Here is an 18,003-nt window from a genome sequence, read left to right on the forward strand (position 1 = left end):
GGAAGGAGCGCCGTCGCCCGAGAAGGAGACGTTATCGACCATCTCTTCCTTCTGTAATCATTGGAAACGTAAGATCTTTGCCCAATAAGATGGATGAGCTCACGTCGCTAACCTGGTCACAGAGGGAGTACCGGCAATGTAGCATCATGATGCTAACGGAGTCGTGGCTAACACCGCTAACTCCGGACACAAGCGTGACACTACCGGGATTTCAGATGCTGCGAGCGGACAGGACGAGAGAGAGCGGTAAGAGGAAAGGAGGGGGACTGGCAGTTTTTGTGAACGACAGATGGTGTAACCCTGGGCACATCACTGTGAAAGAACAACTCTGCAGCAGAGACATTGAGCTGTTAGCCGTTAGCATGCGTCCGTACTATCTGCCCCGGGAATTCTCGCATGTTATCGCAATAACAGCGTATGTCCCCCCCTCGGCCAACGCGGATGCAGCCTGTGACACTCTCCACTCAGTGGTCAGCAGACTGCAAACACAATCTCCGAGAGCCCTTCTCATAATATCAGGGGACTTCAATTATGCCTCTTTGGACTCCACACTGCCCACCTTCACCCAGTATGTGACCTGCTCAACCAGAGACAATAAAACACTGGACTTACTGTATGCCAATGCTGAAGAGGCATACAGTTCATCACCTCTCCCTCCACTGGGCAAATCTGACCACAACCTGGTGCACCTTGTCCCTGTGTATGAGCCCTTAGTGCGCAGGGTGCCACCAGCCACCCGCACAGTGCAGAGATGGTCAGAGGAGAGCGAGGAGGCTCTTAAGGACTGTTTTGAGTCGACTGTGTGGGAGGTGATCTGTGACGACCATGGAGAGGACATCGACAGCCTTACTACATGCATTACTGACTATATTAATTTCTGTGTGGATAACACCGTACCTACCAGGACTGTACGGTGTTTCTCCAACAACAAACCTTGGATTACCCCAGAAATTAAAGCTGTCCTCAAGCAGAAGAGGAGGGCCTTCAAATCCAAAGACAAAGAGGAGTTGAAAAGGGTGCAGAGAGAGTTGAGGGGACTGATAAGGAATGGGAAGGACAGCTACAGGCAGAAGATGGAGAACCAGCTTCAGCAAAACAACGTTGGTGAAGTCTGGAGAGGCCTCAGAACCATCTCAGGCCACAAACAGCAGAACCCTCTGCCTGGGAGGGATGTGAGGTGGGCAAATGAACTGAATCATTTCTTCAACAGATTTGATTCAACCATGAGACAGTCTACAACATCGGCTGCAGACTCACCCACCCCCACTGCTGCTGTTCCACCTCTGACACCTCAGACACTTCACACCTCCTCTATTCACCCTGCTCACTCCCCCCCACCCCCAACAACAGCATCCAATACACACTCAACACAAGGCTCCAGCCTGTCTCTCTCAACCACCCAGGTTAGGAGGGAACTGAGGAGGATTAATGGCAAGAAGGCAGCGGGCCCAGATGGCATCAGCTCGAGGGTCGTCAGGTCCTGCGCGGACCAACTGTGTGGGGTGATGGAGCACCTCTTCAACCTGAGCCTGAGGTTGGGAAGAGTCCCACAGCTCTGGAAAACCTCCTGTGTTGTACCAGTGCCAAAGACTTCACGCCCCAAGGACCTCAACAGCTACAGGCCGGTGGCTCTGACATCCCACCTGATGAAGACCCTGGAGCGGTTGGTCCTGGCTCAGCTTCGGCGCCTAACAAGCTCATCACTGGACCCACTTCAGTTTGCCTACCAGCCTGGCATTGGCGCGGATGATGCCGTCATTCACCTCCTACATCGTTCCCTCGCTCACCTGGAGACCGCTGGAAGCACTGTGAGAATCATGTTCTTTGATTTCTCCAGTGCCTTCAACACCATTCTTCCCTCGGTTCTAAAGGACAAGCTGGTGAACTCTGGAGTGGACCATCTCCTCACTACCTGGATTTTGGACTACCCCACGACCGACCACAGTATGTGAGGACTCAGGGCTGTGTGTCGGACAGGGTCGTCTGCAGTACGGGGGCCCCACAGGGAACGGTTCTGGCTCCGTTCCTCTTCACCATCTACACTGCAGACTTCTCCCACAATTCCACCCAGTGCTTCCTGCAGAAGTTCTCTGATGACTCTGCAATAGTCGGCCTCATCACTGATGGGGACGACAAGGAGTACAGAGGACTGACTCAAGACTTTGTGGACTGGTGCCAGCTGAACTACCTCCAGATCAACGCCAGTAAAACCAAGGAGCTGGTGGTAGACTTCCGCAGGCACAAGCATTCTCCACTGCAACCACCGAACATCCAAGGTATGGACATTGAGGCTGTGGACAGCTACAGGTACCTTGGTGTTCATCTGAACAACAGACTGGACTGGACTCATAACTCAGACGCCCTCTACAGGAAAGGGCAGAGCAGGCTGTACCTGCTGCGGAGACTCAGGTCGTTTGGGGTGGAGGGCCCACTCCTGAAGACCTTCTATGACTCTGTGGTGGCTTCTGCTATCTTTTATGGTGTGGTCTGCTGGGGCGGCAGCATCTCTGCTGGGGACAGGAAGAGACTGAACAGGGTGATCCGAAGGGCCAGCTCTGTTCTAGGATGCCCTCTGGACCCAGTGGAGGTGGTGAGTGACAGGAGAATGGCGGCTAAGCTGTCATCCCTGTTGGACAACGTCTCCCACCCCATGCAGCAGACTGTGACAGCACTGAGCAGCTCCTTCAGTGGGAGACTGCGGCACCCACGGTGTGGGACGGAGAGATTTCGCAGGTCTTTCCTCCCCACTGCTGTCAGACTCCATAATAAAGACTTTAACTGATCAAGCACACACATCCATACATATGCAATAATACTAAGTGCAATAATCCTTTCTGTCATCGTTGTATTTTTACTCAGTTGTATATAGCATTCGTATTCTATTTTTATCTTATTGTATATTTTTATTCTATTTTATTCTACTGTATATAGTATATTATTTTATTCTATTCTGTACAGCTGTGTACTGTATTTATTCTTATTGTATTCTAATTTTTGCGTCATAACTTTTGCACTGTCCACTTCCTGCTGTGACAAAACAAATTTCCCACGTGTGGGACTAATAAAGGTTATCTTATCTTATCTTATCTTATCTAAGAAGCTCAGCAGATAATGGGAGCCACAAACTCCAGGTTATAGATTTTGAAAAGATAAAATACTTCTTTCAAGCTTTTTTTTACAAACACCAAATTCTAACAAGATTGCAAATAAATATTTTATAATAATTTGAATTTGTAATGATGAAAAAGTAATTAAAAATTAGCATATGAAAAGGATTATTAAGAAATATTAACTGAAAAAGAAGCATCAGAAATGTTATGGTATGATCACTGATGCACTACTGACAGCAGTAAAATCTTAAAGTATTTGCAGGTGCATGGAGTAAAACCACACAACAAAATAGGAGAATCAATAATGTTATGCTAAAGTAGGAATACAATAACAGAAGTTTAGCTAACAATAATTTATGTGGGGTGTTAGTATTTATGCAGTATTTTATTATTCTAATCTAATTTTTTGGAGTTATATTAACATATACTTGTGCTGTATTTTGGTATTAGTGTAAAAGATAACAAAGTTTAACCTGACTGCATGCAATTTGTTTTATTTTGTCATCTTACCCCTGCCTGTTTAGGATGCTCTGGGCCTGCTGCTCAATGAATAAATCCCCAGGTGAGATGCCGTAGCGAGTGGAGGGCAGGGATGCCCGGCGGGCAGTGCGAGGGGAGCTGGGCACTGCTGCAATGCTGTAGTCCCGGGTGGTGGCTGGACTTGGCTCCTGCTGGGCAGCATCTTGCTGGTGGGGTTGCTGTTGTTGTTGGGGCTGGGCTGGATGCTGTTCCTGAGTCCTTGTTCTAGAAGAGACTGAGCGCTCCTGAGCTCCACCACGCCGATGGTTCTCCATATTCATCACTCTTTCCCGTTCTGAAAATCGGCTTGGTCTTTCTTGAGAGGGGGGAGGGGCTTGGTTTGACTCGGAGGAGCTTGATGTGCTAACAGGCGCAGGATCTGGGTGAGTCCTCATGGAAACCCTGCCCACTCCAGAGCGGTACGGCACCCTAGGGTCGCGTCCTTCTGTCTCTACTTCTGGTCTGTCCCTGTCTCGCCTGGCAGTAGTTTGTCTGTCAGCGGAGTCTGGATCACGCCTGGAACGGTAGCGTGGTATATAATCGCTGTCCGCTTCCTGATCCAGGAGGATGCCATAACGCTCTGAGAGCTGGCGCCGGCGCTCAGCTTTGTAGCGGGCGATGCGCTCAGCCTTAGAACTGAGGTTTGTGGATTCTGTGGGGCCAGATGTGGGTGTAGAAGAGGTGGATAGTGTTACTGGGTCAACATAAACCAACACTGGCTCTGGGCGGCTGCTGCCAGCACCACCTTTGACCTGAGGTGACCTGTCAGGAGATGACACCTGCTTCTGTGGAGCCACCGTCTCCTCTCGGCTGTAGCGTTTCACTGTGGTAAATAGTAAAAATACTTCATTAATTATCAGCAATAACCCTGGAGAACTAAAAATGATACCAAAATCATGTCACACGTTTGTAAACTGAAAATGTTGAAGTTGAGTCACACTTACAGCAGAACAATGCTCAAGAGATCAAGTTTAGATTCATGTGAAAAAGAACATTCTTCACAGAACTCAATTCAGGCCTGTGAAAAACTAGCATATCCCTAACACTTCTTTAAGAATTAAGGGGAAAAGTAGATGCCAGGTGCTGCTAATCAAATGCATTTTATTAACTGAGTGTGATAACACAATGACATAATCCCAGGCCAGAATCATCCTGGCAAAGACCCCAATCCAGTCTGCTGAATGGCTTTGGAAAATGTGAAGGATAAGCGAAAACCCTTAGTGATCCCATATGTCTCAGGAGTATTGGAACAGTTGAGACGCATTTTTTGTAAACACCGCATCTCCGTGGCTTTTAAACCCTAAAACACGCGGCGCCAAAAATTGGTCTGCCCCAAGGATCGGGTCCCCCGACAAACAGAGTAATGTAGTGTACGCTGTTAAGTGCCAAGAGGATTGCCAGGACTTATACATCGGGGAAACCAAACAACCTCTGGTGAAACGGATGGCACAACACAGAAGAGCTAACTCCTCAGGTCAGGACTCCGCAGTCTACAGGTTTGAGCGGGGAGTCAAGGAGGCTAATTATGTAAAAAGGGAAAGACCATCGCTGAATCGAGGAGGGGGCCTAAGGGTACATCTGTCACCATCTTGCTGTGATTGCCGCCATTCCCCAACTCTCTGTGAAATACTCATGGCCATTGATCCGCAGGCTTTGATCAGTGGTTGTTGATCAATGGTCATGAGAATTTGCATATTAATGATCAAGGAACTGACCTCACAGCCCATTGTTCATTCAGTGGGCTACTTCCAGTCATTGTGCAATTGTGCTTTATAAGGTTGGGGAAACTAGCAGGCAGCTGAGACTGAAGAAGTCACTTGGATGAGTGATGAAACGTTTCTCCCACTGAAAACGCGACCTCCAGATAAACAGATTCAACTTTTTGGGAAGGATGGCATACATTTTGGACGTTTACCTGTATTTTGACAGGTTTTCCAGCTTTCTTTCCAGCTTTCATCTTAAAGTCTACAGGCCTCAGTTAGCATGGTATGGCTTATTTGGAAGCACTGCCAGGAGAAAGCCCAATTTCTCTAAGAAGAACATGAGCATGGCATAAGTTTGTTATGCTGCATCTGAACAAACCACAAGACTTCTGGAACAATGCTCTTTGGACGGACAAGACCAAAGCGAAGTTTGGCCAGAACGTGCAGCACCATGTTTGAAGAAAAACAAGAGATGTATAACAAAATAAACACTTCCGACCAACTGTCAAACAGGATGGTTGAGGGTTGATGATTTGGGTTTGTTTTGCTACAGGGTCTGGGCAGTCGACCATAATTCAGTTCACCAAAAGTTTACCAATGTATTGTAGTGTCAAAGAGCCCATTAGTCTGACAGCTAAAGCTTGGCCAAAATTGTGTCATGGAACAGGACAATGATCCCAAGCACAGAAGTAAATCTACAACAGCTTAGAGTAGCTGAAAACAAAAATGGTCAAGGTGTTACGGCGGCCCAGTCAAAGTCCAGACCTCAACCTGATTGAAATGCTTTGGTGGGACCTCAAGAGAGCTGTCCATAAACAGATGCCCACAAACCTCAATGAGCTGAATCAATGCTGTAAAGAGCAGTTGGCCAAAACTCCTCGACAGTTATGTGAGAGACTGATAAAGTCATACAGAAAACTACTACTGCTGAATCATAGAGTGATTGTGTAGTCCTGAGAAAACGTTCCTTTTCACATGATTGTACAAAATACATTTTGTAAAAAACACAGATGCAGTTTACACAAGGGTGACATTTTTCTGATGTGGTGAAACAGAACATTCTCAGACATTCGTATCACTTTTTTACTTCCCATCTTGCAAACTGTGGCAACATGCAATTACAAGCAGTTTCAGGGGTGCTTGATTGCTCAAAGGTATGTTGAGATAACACCAATTCTGGGAATACACACACTGACATTGCATCTCCAATGTGGTTTCATTCCATTATTTCAAAAGCTCCAAATTGTTTCAGAAGTGTCATGTTGAGTTTTTGTATTTTAAAAGCTGACAGGATTCCCTATGTTGTTCCTGAGGCTGACTTCCTGTACTTTCCATCTGATCTGTGCATGCTGATGCACCTTGCATAAAAAAATCTGTTAACCTGAGGATAGGATGTCTTAAAGAGGGAGGTTTCCCCTTGTTTCAGACAGACAATGAGCTGTGGGTCTGCACAAAAACCCAACTATGCCAACCTACTCTAACAGAGTCTATTAAAGCATATATAGAGTTAGAAATGAGGTCCTCTTCAATTGTTGAGACATATTTCAGTAGTCCAATTAAAGCAGCACAGTCCAGCAATGCATCATCCCATGCTTACCCATCACGCAAGGCTCACAGGGGTCTGAGGCACGGGTGTATCGTGGGGGATCCTCCTCAAGCATCCTGTTGGCGACCAATCCACCAGGCACCAGTGCAGGTGGTGCATCACTTTCAATGCCCTCCAGGCGCCGGGCTATCCTCTCCTTCCTGTTGGAGACAACATACAGCAGGTGCAGGTTAGAAGTGAAGGAAATCTTTGACATGTTTACATCAAAATACGTTGTCGTTCTTGAAAATACCTGTTCATTCCCAAATCCTTTCTGACCGCTCCCTCAAAATATTTCTTCAACTCTGAAACTAAAAGTAGGACCAGAAATTTGAGTTAAAGAAATGGCATGACTAACTAAACATTAATTTATTCTGTGTTATTTTTTGTAAGTGTTTAGAAGTGAAGCCCACCTTTGGGGAGGACAACCAGAAGTTTGGCATCTGTATCTGAAACACTCTTGACCAAAGCGGTCTTGTCATTCAAGGAGAAGTCACTCTGAAAACTGAAAAAGAAGAGAAGAAGACACAAACCAATATGAAACTTATGATGCAATAAACTTCTATTCTTTTAATCAGGAAGTCTAAAGTCAACCCAAAGAAAACGAATGATGCTCTAAACCTCAGATAGCCAACTAAATTCCTCTTTAGCCCTCACAACAACTCTTCCTCAGCTGACCTGTCCTAAAGAGGTAAAAGCTGTAACGCTGAAGCTCAGCTGGTGTAGCTTCTATTAAGATCCAACTTAAGAAAGAGGTCATCAATTCCTTAATTAGAAACCGCCAATTAAGGTCTTCTCTTAATGATTTTATTTGGCAGCATGAACAGATCACACAAGCCAGGATAATTAATCTCACCCTTCTTTTGTATCCAGTAGCTTCTCCAACTATTTTATTCATCACTTAAACATAAATCTTAACATCAGTTGTGTGCGTTAAAGTTCTGGAAGTGATGCTGAGCTAACATGATGTAAGAGTAAACATAAAGCTAAAACTGAACTACATTGTTCATGCTTACATATCCAGAATTAAATCTCATTGAGCTGCTCTTGTCATCTTTTAAATAAGATTTTAGGGTGCTACTCTTCATTTTTAGGACCAGATACCTTTAATTTTGTCTTATAATTTATATAGAAGTGAAGCTATTTAGCTTGTAGCCCCAGAGCACTAACGCTGTCCTGTAAACTAATGCAAAACGGAGCTTGGTGCAGTGTGGTCCTGAAGGAGGTATTATAGCTCTAATTCCATGTGAACTAAAAGGTTTCTTAGCATAAGCTGGTCCAGGCATCTCAGCTTTTAATGGTTACTAAGCATGATAAGCTAAAGCACTCGAGTAAGTAAATCATATAGATCGGTTCAATGCGTCCCTAGATAACAAAACATAAAATAACAGTAAATGCTGCATATCATTTACTTTTAGTTTACATTATAGGTAGCTATATAAATAAATCCACCTGCTATAAACCCATTTTTAAATTGTTTTAATATTGGTATCCCATCGTGATTTCACATAAAGAGAGTTTATTCTTTACTGACCTTAAGGTGTCTGTTGGCAGCGAGGTGGAGGTACAAAGTTTGGTAGACGCTTTAGATCCAAATCCTGAGAAGAGAAACAAGACACAGTTAAACTTGAATAATAAATATATACATATAAATGTTGGCATTGCAAGTACCGAAGCATCTGTATCAAAATAATAATAATGGATTGGATTTATATAGTGCTTTTCAAGGCACCCAAAGCACTTTACAATGCCACTATTCATTCACACACTGGTGGACGCAGCTACGGTTGTAGCCACAGCTGCCCTGGGGCAGACTGACAGAAGCGAGGCTGCCATATCGCACCATCGGCCCCTCTGGCCAACACCAGTAGGCAAGCAAGGTAAGGTGTCTTGCCCAAGGACACAACGACCAGGACAGAGAGCCCAGGGATCGAACCGGCGACCTTCCGGTTACAGATGCGATTCCCAACCCCCTGAGCCACGGTCGCCCCGTAAATAAACCGTATGTTTCACTATAATGTATTACAGAGTTCTTTATCCACTAATCAAAGACAAAACCTGAAACAAAATTTAAGAAAAGGAACAAGAAACAGCTCAATATGCATCATAAAGAAAGTTTTTTAAAACCTTCTGAACAGCTGAGCTATTTTGAACTTTAAAATTACATCTAAATGTTAAAAAAACAACTACAACTTTACAATAAAACAAAAGAATGGCACAATCTTTGCTCTATTGTATTTACAAGCATACAATTCTGGTAGCATGGTTGTAGCATACATGGTATAACTATGCTATAATTGTACTGCTTAGAGACAATCAAGAAAGAATGGAAAAGCCTTGTTGCTTCGATCACTTTCCAGAGGTGTTAAATCCTGTCTAGCTGCACTTTAAATATGTGTTTTTGTGTTTGAAACTTGTATAAATCCACGACTGAATTGCTCGGTCCTTATCCATATTTGATTTCAAAGTACTTCAAACAACATACATATCCACCAGTGTTGCTTGGTGGAGTTTTTTTTTATAGTGTACTATAACACCTACCAATCCAACAATCAGTACAAGACATATAGCCTTATATTATTTTTCTTTTGACATTTAAAGATGAGGAAAATCAAAACTTCAACCCATTCACAATCTAATTTTTTATGAGGAAACAACAACCTTTTACCAACATTAGAAAATCTATTTACATGGGCACAAGAATTTAAGTTAAAGTAAACAATGACATTTAATGCAGGAAACAAAAATCAATCAATAAATAACTTAATCAATATTAAACGAAACCATGTCCAGCTTTGGACAAAACACCTACCAAGCTGGGAACAGACAGACAAAGACATTTTGAAATAATTCACAGGATTATTTTGATGGGAAAACACAAGACCGATATAAAATAGGTTGATATTATAGAGCGATTGACCAAGAGTTGCTGCTGTGCTCTTCTCAAACTAAACACTTGGTTCATTTCTCACAGGAAATTTCCAACCCCACAATGAGCTCACTTCAAAAAAAGAAAACTCTGAGTTCACATCCAGTTCCCAACTGATATCTGACCTTCTCGCTCACATGTCACAGCAACAGCAGCCTGTTGTAAAGTTGTATCCCAGTATAGGGGACCGATCACATTACTGCTCCAGACGCCTCCATAACATCTTATTTTGGCCCCCGAGTGACTGTGTGGCAATGCTGTGCAACTTTTGTTTTGCAGGGTAAGAAGGAAGCGTGGATGTGTAAAGATGTGGTTCTGGAGAAGGCAAAATCCTGACAAGTATCAAGTTTAAGGGTTTCTCGGTAATATGTAGGTGACTTCAGAGAAATCAAAATCTGTTAGACTCCTTCATTTTATAATTTATGCTCTTCTCTGTTTACAAAACACAGATTGCTGAAAAGCTGTCCATGACTACTTCTGTACTCTGTACTTCTGTATTTTCACATGTGCGATCAATAAATGCCATAACCTTTGGCATAATCTGTTCTCAAATCCACAAACATTCAGCGTTTTCACAGCCTGTGGGAATTCGTAGAGCTGCATGTATCTGTCAGTCTGTGATTTCACTAACATACTTCCTCTGGTGGAAAGCCCCTTGTACAGATGTCAGCTTGTCTTTCCTTGGAAACGCCTGCAGGTTGTCAACAAAACAAGCAGCACAAGCATCAAAGCTGGCACTGCCAGAGAGCGGCTTAGGCTGCTGACGGTCCTAAAGTGAGCGTGGAGAGGAGAGGGATTTTCTATAAATATTCAGAGGTGCAAAATAGACTCCCTGAGTGAACTAGGGCTTTGCTTTCCACACAGTGTCTTCCCATCATACACCTTGTGATGTTTTTACAAAGCGTTTCATGAAGAGTGCATTTACAAGATAAGGCATCCACAGGAGCATCTACCTGTTGAAATATAAAGTGCTAAATGAGAGTAGCTAAACCACACTTTTTAGTATCATAATCTTAATTTAAAAAATTTTGCATAGTTTAAATCTCATATCACAACTGTTTGATCCAACCAATAAGAAGTCTCAAGGTGAATCACCTCATCTATCAATCTCTGTCACTTTTCTTAGCTAAGAGCTAAATTGCATGGATCTTCCAAGCTAATCTAGACAGTTAAAGGTATTCAAGTGGGTTAAGAAAGTCTTCCTAAAGCCTCTTCCTCTTCAACAGGCCTTACCTGTGCCAGAGGGCTGCACATGGTTCACATGGTAACTAGAGATCCATGGGTTTCGAAACATGTTTAGGGAGAAGAACAGAAGGATAGCCTACGCCTATACTCCCCTCTGGTCACAGTGGTGGTAACGGTGGTGGACAGCAGGAGTGGCAGCAGTGAAGATGAAGGTTGCTACCAGCAAGCCGAAAAGGAGGGATGGAGGTGGTGACACGACCTCGCACGCACACACATATATACACACACGGACACGCAGAGCAGAGTGACTGGCCACAAAGCAAGCTACAGCCTGGACAGACTGGCAGTCGTGCAATGCCGGTGTGTATGTCGGTGTGTGTTCGTGCACGCAAGCGAGCCGAGAGAAAGAGGGAGAGACAGCACAGCAGGGTGCTAAAGCAGCTCAGAACCCTAATCAGATTACAGGCAGAAATTAGCCTTGATGATGAAAACTCTGGAACAGGATTGGAGGAGGATGCCAGGAGGACTGCAGGTGGTGGTGTGGGGCCCAGGACTACTGGAAGTCAGATGGTAGCTTAACACTGGCATAGTAAGGGCATGCTTCAGCCAACATTGCCAAGTGCCATCAAACTTCTATAAACTGAAGCCAAACACTGCATTAATATTATGATTAGGCTCTTAGGCTACATTCACACTGCAGGTCTTAATGCTCAGTTCTGATTTTTTGATCAAATCCGATTTTTTGTCTGCTTGTTCACACTACAAATAAAATGCGACAGCAAACGCGCTCTTGTGTGACCCCTCAAAGCGGCCCGCATGCGCAAAAGAAGACGTCACACACAACGCGCTCTGTTTTAAGTTATAGAGTTATTTTGTTATTTATATATGGCCTAATAATTATCCTTATTGCTGTTTTAGAGAGGAGCGGTGCTTCAAAGGATAGTTGGAAATGTCTGTCAGAATCTGCAGATTATACAGTACACATAAAATGTTCACATTTCTCCAACTTTGTCTTCCCAACAGTTTCACTAACATCTACACGGGATGGCCAGGAATCTTCTCCGGCGCTGATAATTGGTGTCTGTCTTGTGTCAGTGACGTAAAAGACGGATTTAAAGCGACATGACCGTTCAAACAGCAGTCGCTTTCTAAAACATCAGATGTATCAGATTCAGTACCACATACCAAAGTGACCCAGATCACCTGCAGTGTGGCTGTGAAACTTTTAGTCATTTTAGTATTTATTATTTATTAGTATTTTAGTTTAGTATTACAGTTTACAAGAAAATAAAATTCAGTGTATTCCCAAAGCAATGATTCACTCTAGTTGCAAGGCTATCAGTTTCACCCTGAAGTCAGTAAGGCTTTCATATACAGGGATGTGGCTGATAAGAAATGGCCTTAAATTTGGTTTCCTTCTCATCATACTCCATCAAAACTGTGCTATAAGATCATTGCTTTTTGCTTCAGCACCTGCTTCATGTTCATTGTTTGCTGCTAAAAATATGCCAGCGAGTCAGGCATATATGATAATCACATAGTGCTGGTGCAGAGGCAGTTTTATTGAAGAAATGGCAGAAGCCACTTCTGTCAGTCATTACATCAGTGAGACGAGTGAGGACAACGCAGCACCCTGGAGGTCACAGTGAGATTTCAGAGAGTCATGGCATAATCTCCTCCAGCAGTGCAACAGCTGGCCACCTTTAGTGATATAACACATGGAAATATATATTGGGAGAATGTATGAAAAGCTCTCTGTTTTTAAGAACTTAAACTCTGAAATATCCATCCATCCATTTTCTCCCACTCTTGTTTTTGCCCTTGTATATGTAATGTTTTCAGCAGAAAGTTTGGATCACAAATACATTAGGTAGCGTAGCTTACTGCTAAAATTATATATGGCAATTAAAAAATTTATAGTTCAAAGTACATTAAAAGTACAAGGTAAATAAAAACACCTCAAAATTCAGAATTAGTCATGTGAGATTTCTTAGCTGTTTGTGGGCCAGAGTTTCAATCATTCTCTGCTATTTGTGACAATAAATGCTTATATGTGATGCAATGTACGAGGCATAAAAAGCCCTAAAATCACAATGTGTAGAGCACCTGGAGCAAGGATGTATGCAGCCTGTAGTGTTTCCTGTAGATAACAGAGGATGAAGTTGTTTTTAACGATCGGTGACCTGATTTAAAAACAAAATCTTGTTACACAGTTTTGGAATCACTTGCTTACTCACTCGTCTTCTCTGCGTGATGCGTTTTCTCACCCTTTCACACACAAACTACCCCCACCTCCTCCAGTCTGCCTCTGCACCCTGTAGACGCCCCTAATAAGGCAACATGTGTTGTGAGTGGCTGCCTCGGAGAGAGGTCACCCCGTCAGGCAGCCTGCCTGTGTTTATCAAGGGACCATCTCCACGCCTTCTCCCCGCTGCTCTATCTTGTTTTCCTTGCCATTCCTTCTTTTCCTTCCCCAGATTTGCCATCCGTGCATCTGCCTCACACACTCCTCTTGTCTCTCCCACTCATTCCCAACAACTCCTTCTCATTCTCCATGTCTTTCTCTCTCTTCTACTCTTTATTGCATTCATTTTATTTCACTTTGTCTTATCGGTTTCTCCACCACTTCCAGTAGCAACAAACACAAGACATCCTCTTTCACTCATTCTCTGTCTCATTGGTTGCATACAAATTTATCATTTCAAAATCTGCCAGACGTCATTCATAAGGCTTTTCTTAGAAGTAAACCACAGTGGCAGGGGATGTAATACTTCAAGCTTTCCAAGTAATAAAGATGGACTACGGGTGGATGAGCTGATGACAAGATGGGAACTCGTGTCAGACATCACGACCAGCGCTCAGGTTTAAGATCTGATTTGCAATCCTCTTCTATCATTCAAAATTTACAGTAACCCAATAAAGAAGTGTCTCCTTAATTTTATATGAGGATATCATTTAAAAGGTCAGCTGTAAATATCTCACTTATACAATTTTTGTACAATTTTTAGTGCATTTGTACAATAAATGAGCTTTCTTAATGCACAATATCAGCAAATCTAAATTTTAAATTAAAAAAAATACTTCACTTTTGAAATTAGGATATCCTGCCAAAACATTATCTGTAAATAAATCATAGCAACAAAACTCTGATGTTAACAGGCCGTCAGCGACATTAAAGGGATGGATGTGCACATTCAGACCACTTGGTGGTCTCACGGTCTGTTAGGTGGAAGACACAATGTGAAACTTTGCTCTACAATTTCATCACTTTTCAGCACAGGATGTACAAACGCTGTCATGCAACCTTCAATAAAACTCAACACCCAGAACATCATGTAAACACCACTTAACAAATCCCTGCATGACTCAGCATCAAAGCATCTCTCTGCTAATCACGCTTGACCTGAGAAGCCCAAGCTGGATATAAAGAGTTTTAGCTAAGTTTGGAGGTATTCCTACAGACAGCAACACCATAGGATAGTTTGTTTGAATCTGTTTTGACAGCCTTAGCTTTACTGGGCTTAAAACTTTCTGTGATGATACTTATGGGGGGCTTGTGTCGAGTACAACGTTGTGCTTTTGCATTCCGAGTTAAAGACAATATTTCAACTCACAAAAACAAGCACTTAATTCCCGTGCATACCATTCCTGCTGCACTGCATCACAATCTGCAGCCACTTTAGTGAGTTAAAGAAAAATAATTTCCATGAAGTCATTTGGTGAGTTTAAACTGCTATGTGTCAACATTATAAAGAAAAAAATGATTAAATGATTCCAAATATTAACCATAATGACACAATAAAAAAATCATTATACACACTGATTAACTAAACAGAGAAATCATTCCCCAAATTTCCTTTACACTCTATATATTTTGTTGTCGTCATAGTGGATCATCTGCCTCAATCTCACCTGACCCTTAGCATCCTCTTCTACATGTCATCCTTCACTGCAACCGTGAATCTGGTCTTTTCCTCCTGTCGGGCAGCTCCGTCTTCAGCATCTTTTGTCTAGTGTCGCCACTTTTCCTCCTCTGCCAATGTCTAAACCATCTCAACCTTCACTCTCTAACTTTGTCTCCAAACTACTGAACCTGAGCTGTCCCTCTGACATACTCATTTCTACCACTGACCCTCCTGGTCCCTCTTACTATCTTTAGCTGTGCCACCTTCTTCTCCTTCTCAAGCTCCGATATTGCCTGTGCCTCCGTCTCCAAACCAGACATTGTAGCAGGTCTCACTATCACTATTGAAACTTTCCCTTTCGCCATTGCTGCTATCCTTTCATCCTTGACACTCGTCTCTGAGGGATGAGACATTTGTCTCTGTCCACTCCTCTTCCTTACCTCTCTTGTGTACTGTCTGTTGCTTTGGTTGATTTGACCCTGGAGTTAATTTTGCCAAAAAGTGATGAACAACAAACAACTATCAGCAACCAGCAGCTAAAACTGATCCAGGGTTACAAACTTGATTCTTTTTAAATTAAATCCTCTGGCCCTGCCTCACAGTCCACCAGTATATATGTTAGGTTAATGGTTGGTACTAAATTATCTTCATGTCCAGGGTGCATCTAGTCAAATATGAGCTGGAATGGGCTACAACTTCCCTGTGACCCAAGAACAATACCTGAGAAAAAAATGGATGGATGGTTCATAAATCTGTACTTTTTATTCACAAGATTTTATTTTTAATCTGGATTTAAAAGATAATTACATAGAAACAGCAGTCAGCCTCCTCTTGTGGCCACAAGCACAGCTTGGTCCCTGTGTGACTCTTTTCTAAACCAGATATTTAAATTTAAACGTTAAGACGCTCTCTTTTTTTCCTCTATGTTTCTTCACAACGTCGTTGTGATGTCACACTGCAGATGGGTTACTTTGCTCAGCATTGTTTTTCAGGTTCTCTAATACTCTGTACAGCATATGAATCTCTGCTCCCGCTAACTACTCACATCTTGTTTTAGTCCACATGAATAAATTAATTCTGTCATTTTCTTTTCCCAGAACTTTTCCCAGAGTAGTAAAAAAAAAGATTACAACACATCTGGTGCTTACTGTAGAACAGCAAAAAGCTTTTGTTTCATTGCAGAAAAATGTTGATTATATCTACATGCTACTTTGCACTTCCAGCAGCAGCAGACAATATGCTCAAAGTTGGCCTGCCTAATAAAGGTTGGCCTGCCTAATAAAGGTTGGCCTGCCTTTATTAGGAGAATTTCTTCCTTTTTGATTAGCTATTGTGCACTAAATCACATAGAGATACATGTGCTTATGTAGACACATGTACACACACGTACAAGATGCACACACAGGTCAAATGAGAAGCAGAGTGAGCACTGCTGGAACTTTCATGCTTCCTCCTTCCTTAAACATTTACTCTGGCATTCCCTCTTTAGATTCACATCTGTGTTCCTCTCTGCTGAGTTGCATCAGCTCTGCCTGACGCTCAACACAGAAATCTGCCCGCTCTGCTCTTATATGGATATTGATGAGCACAGAGGTCGATGCAGAGGAGAGACACTAGAGTTCATCAACTCTCAGAGCAGTAGAGAGGGAGGAAAACAAAACAGAGATGGAGACCGAGAGAGAATCAGTAACAGAGGAGGAGGACGATTTCACGCGAGAAATGATTACTTAATGATTTGGCTATCCTTTCTTTAGGGGTACATTGTCCGTTGTCTTCACATTATACAACATTACGAGGTAGCTTAAGGCAACTCATGAGCAGACAAAGGAGAAACATCAGTTCAATTAGATACAGTGCATAGTTACTTTTGTACTTTGCATTAATGCAGATCCATTTCTGCAGCTTCTCTACTGTTTGCTGGATAAAGAGCAGACAACTGAGCTGAGACAGACTCCATGATTAGCCACTGCTCTTATTAAAGCCCATGTTACACTACTGGAGATTCAGACTGACTATAATCAACGTGATTGCAGACAATAAAATGACCTAAACAAAGGCGACAAACCCTCAGTTATGAGTTGTAAAACATTATGAAGCAAGAACACGATATCAGTAAGAGAGGATATCCTTAATATGGACACCTTAGGCACACAGTTCTGGCACCGAAGTCCCCAGCTCTATGGTGTACAAACTTTATGTTTACAAATGACAGCCAATCAGAAGAAAGTTAGCTTAAATGGAGGGGGAAAGGAGCTGAAAGGGCTTGTTTCAGAGTGTTGAAGAAACAAGAGACTGCACTGGGGTCGAATAAGAGATAAAAATAGGATTATTTATAACTATGAATCACACAAAACTACTTTAGAAGGGGCCAAGAATAAAAATACAGAGCTGAAAAGGAGCACAATAATTCCCTTTTCACTCATAATCACATGCTAAAAATCGGTCAGAGATTATCCATGGCACTTGAGTATCTACAGAGATCTTGTGTTAAAGAACTCATTTATTAATTTGCATGCATTGGCCAACTTCAGAGGTTTCTATCACCCTTAACCTAAACATTAATCATACAATTAGAGTAAAGCCAGACTATTAGAAGACCTAGAATGGATAGCTGCCTAACACAGTGCGGACAGCAGACAGCACAATCACAAATCATGCTGAGCTGAGGAGACAGGGGTCAGGAAAGTTTCTCATTCAGGCTGCAGAAGAGTGATGAAAGGATTTTAAAGAAGTAGAAATGGCTCTAATTAGCCTAGACTACAGCTAAGATTAATGCACACCAGAGAAATCCTTTCCCTTTGATAAAGTTATGAGAAGTTATGCTTAAAAGCATGGAAATCTGTTGTTAAAGTCAGTCAACCTGCAATTCTTGTATAGCACTTCCCTACTCTCCCAGAGCACTCACAGCGCTTTATACAGCATGTCTCATTTACCCAATCACACGAGCCCTTCTTATGCAGAATTGCTTTCTATCTACCATTCACACACCGATGGATACATCAGAGAGCAAGTGTATCAGCAGATATATGTCCTGTCGGATAATATCTGCATGTTAACAAATATTTAT

General features: G+C 42.7%; 1 protein-coding gene across 15 annotated transcripts in view; it reads right to left on the reverse strand.

Moving 5' to 3' along the window:
• The window catches only part of svilb (supervillin b), a 60,240-nt gene that overhangs the window by 38,458 nt on the left and 3,779 nt on the right, over window positions 1–18,003 (reverse strand). For 8 of the 15 annotated variants that reach the window (XM_076876362.1, XM_076876363.1, XM_076876358.1 and 5 more), the window contains exons 1-6: window positions 11,080–11,430; window positions 8,452–8,515; window positions 7,331–7,422; window positions 7,171–7,228; window positions 6,930–7,078; window positions 3,621–4,452 (exon numbers count right to left, since the gene is read on the reverse strand). In XM_076876362.1, the coding sequence (XP_076732477.1) occupies window positions 3,621–4,452; window positions 6,930–7,078; window positions 7,171–7,228; window positions 7,331–7,422; window positions 8,452–8,515; window positions 11,080–11,140 (1,256 nt within the window). In that variant the 5' untranslated portion in view covers window positions 11,141–11,430. Of the gene's footprint in view, window positions 1–3,620; window positions 4,453–6,929; window positions 7,079–7,170; window positions 7,229–7,330; window positions 7,423–8,451; window positions 8,516–11,079; window positions 11,432–18,003 lie in introns of those variants that run through there. The other 7 variants (XM_024805923.2, XM_076876365.1, XM_024805914.2 and 4 more) reach the window with 5 other exon arrangements.

The sequence above is a fragment of the Maylandia zebra genome, linkage group LG18 (genome assembly GCF_041146795.1).
Source record: "Maylandia zebra isolate NMK-2024a linkage group LG18, Mzebra_GT3a, whole genome shotgun sequence".
Classification (NCBI taxonomy): domain Eukaryota; kingdom Metazoa; phylum Chordata; class Actinopteri; order Cichliformes; family Cichlidae; genus Maylandia; species Maylandia zebra.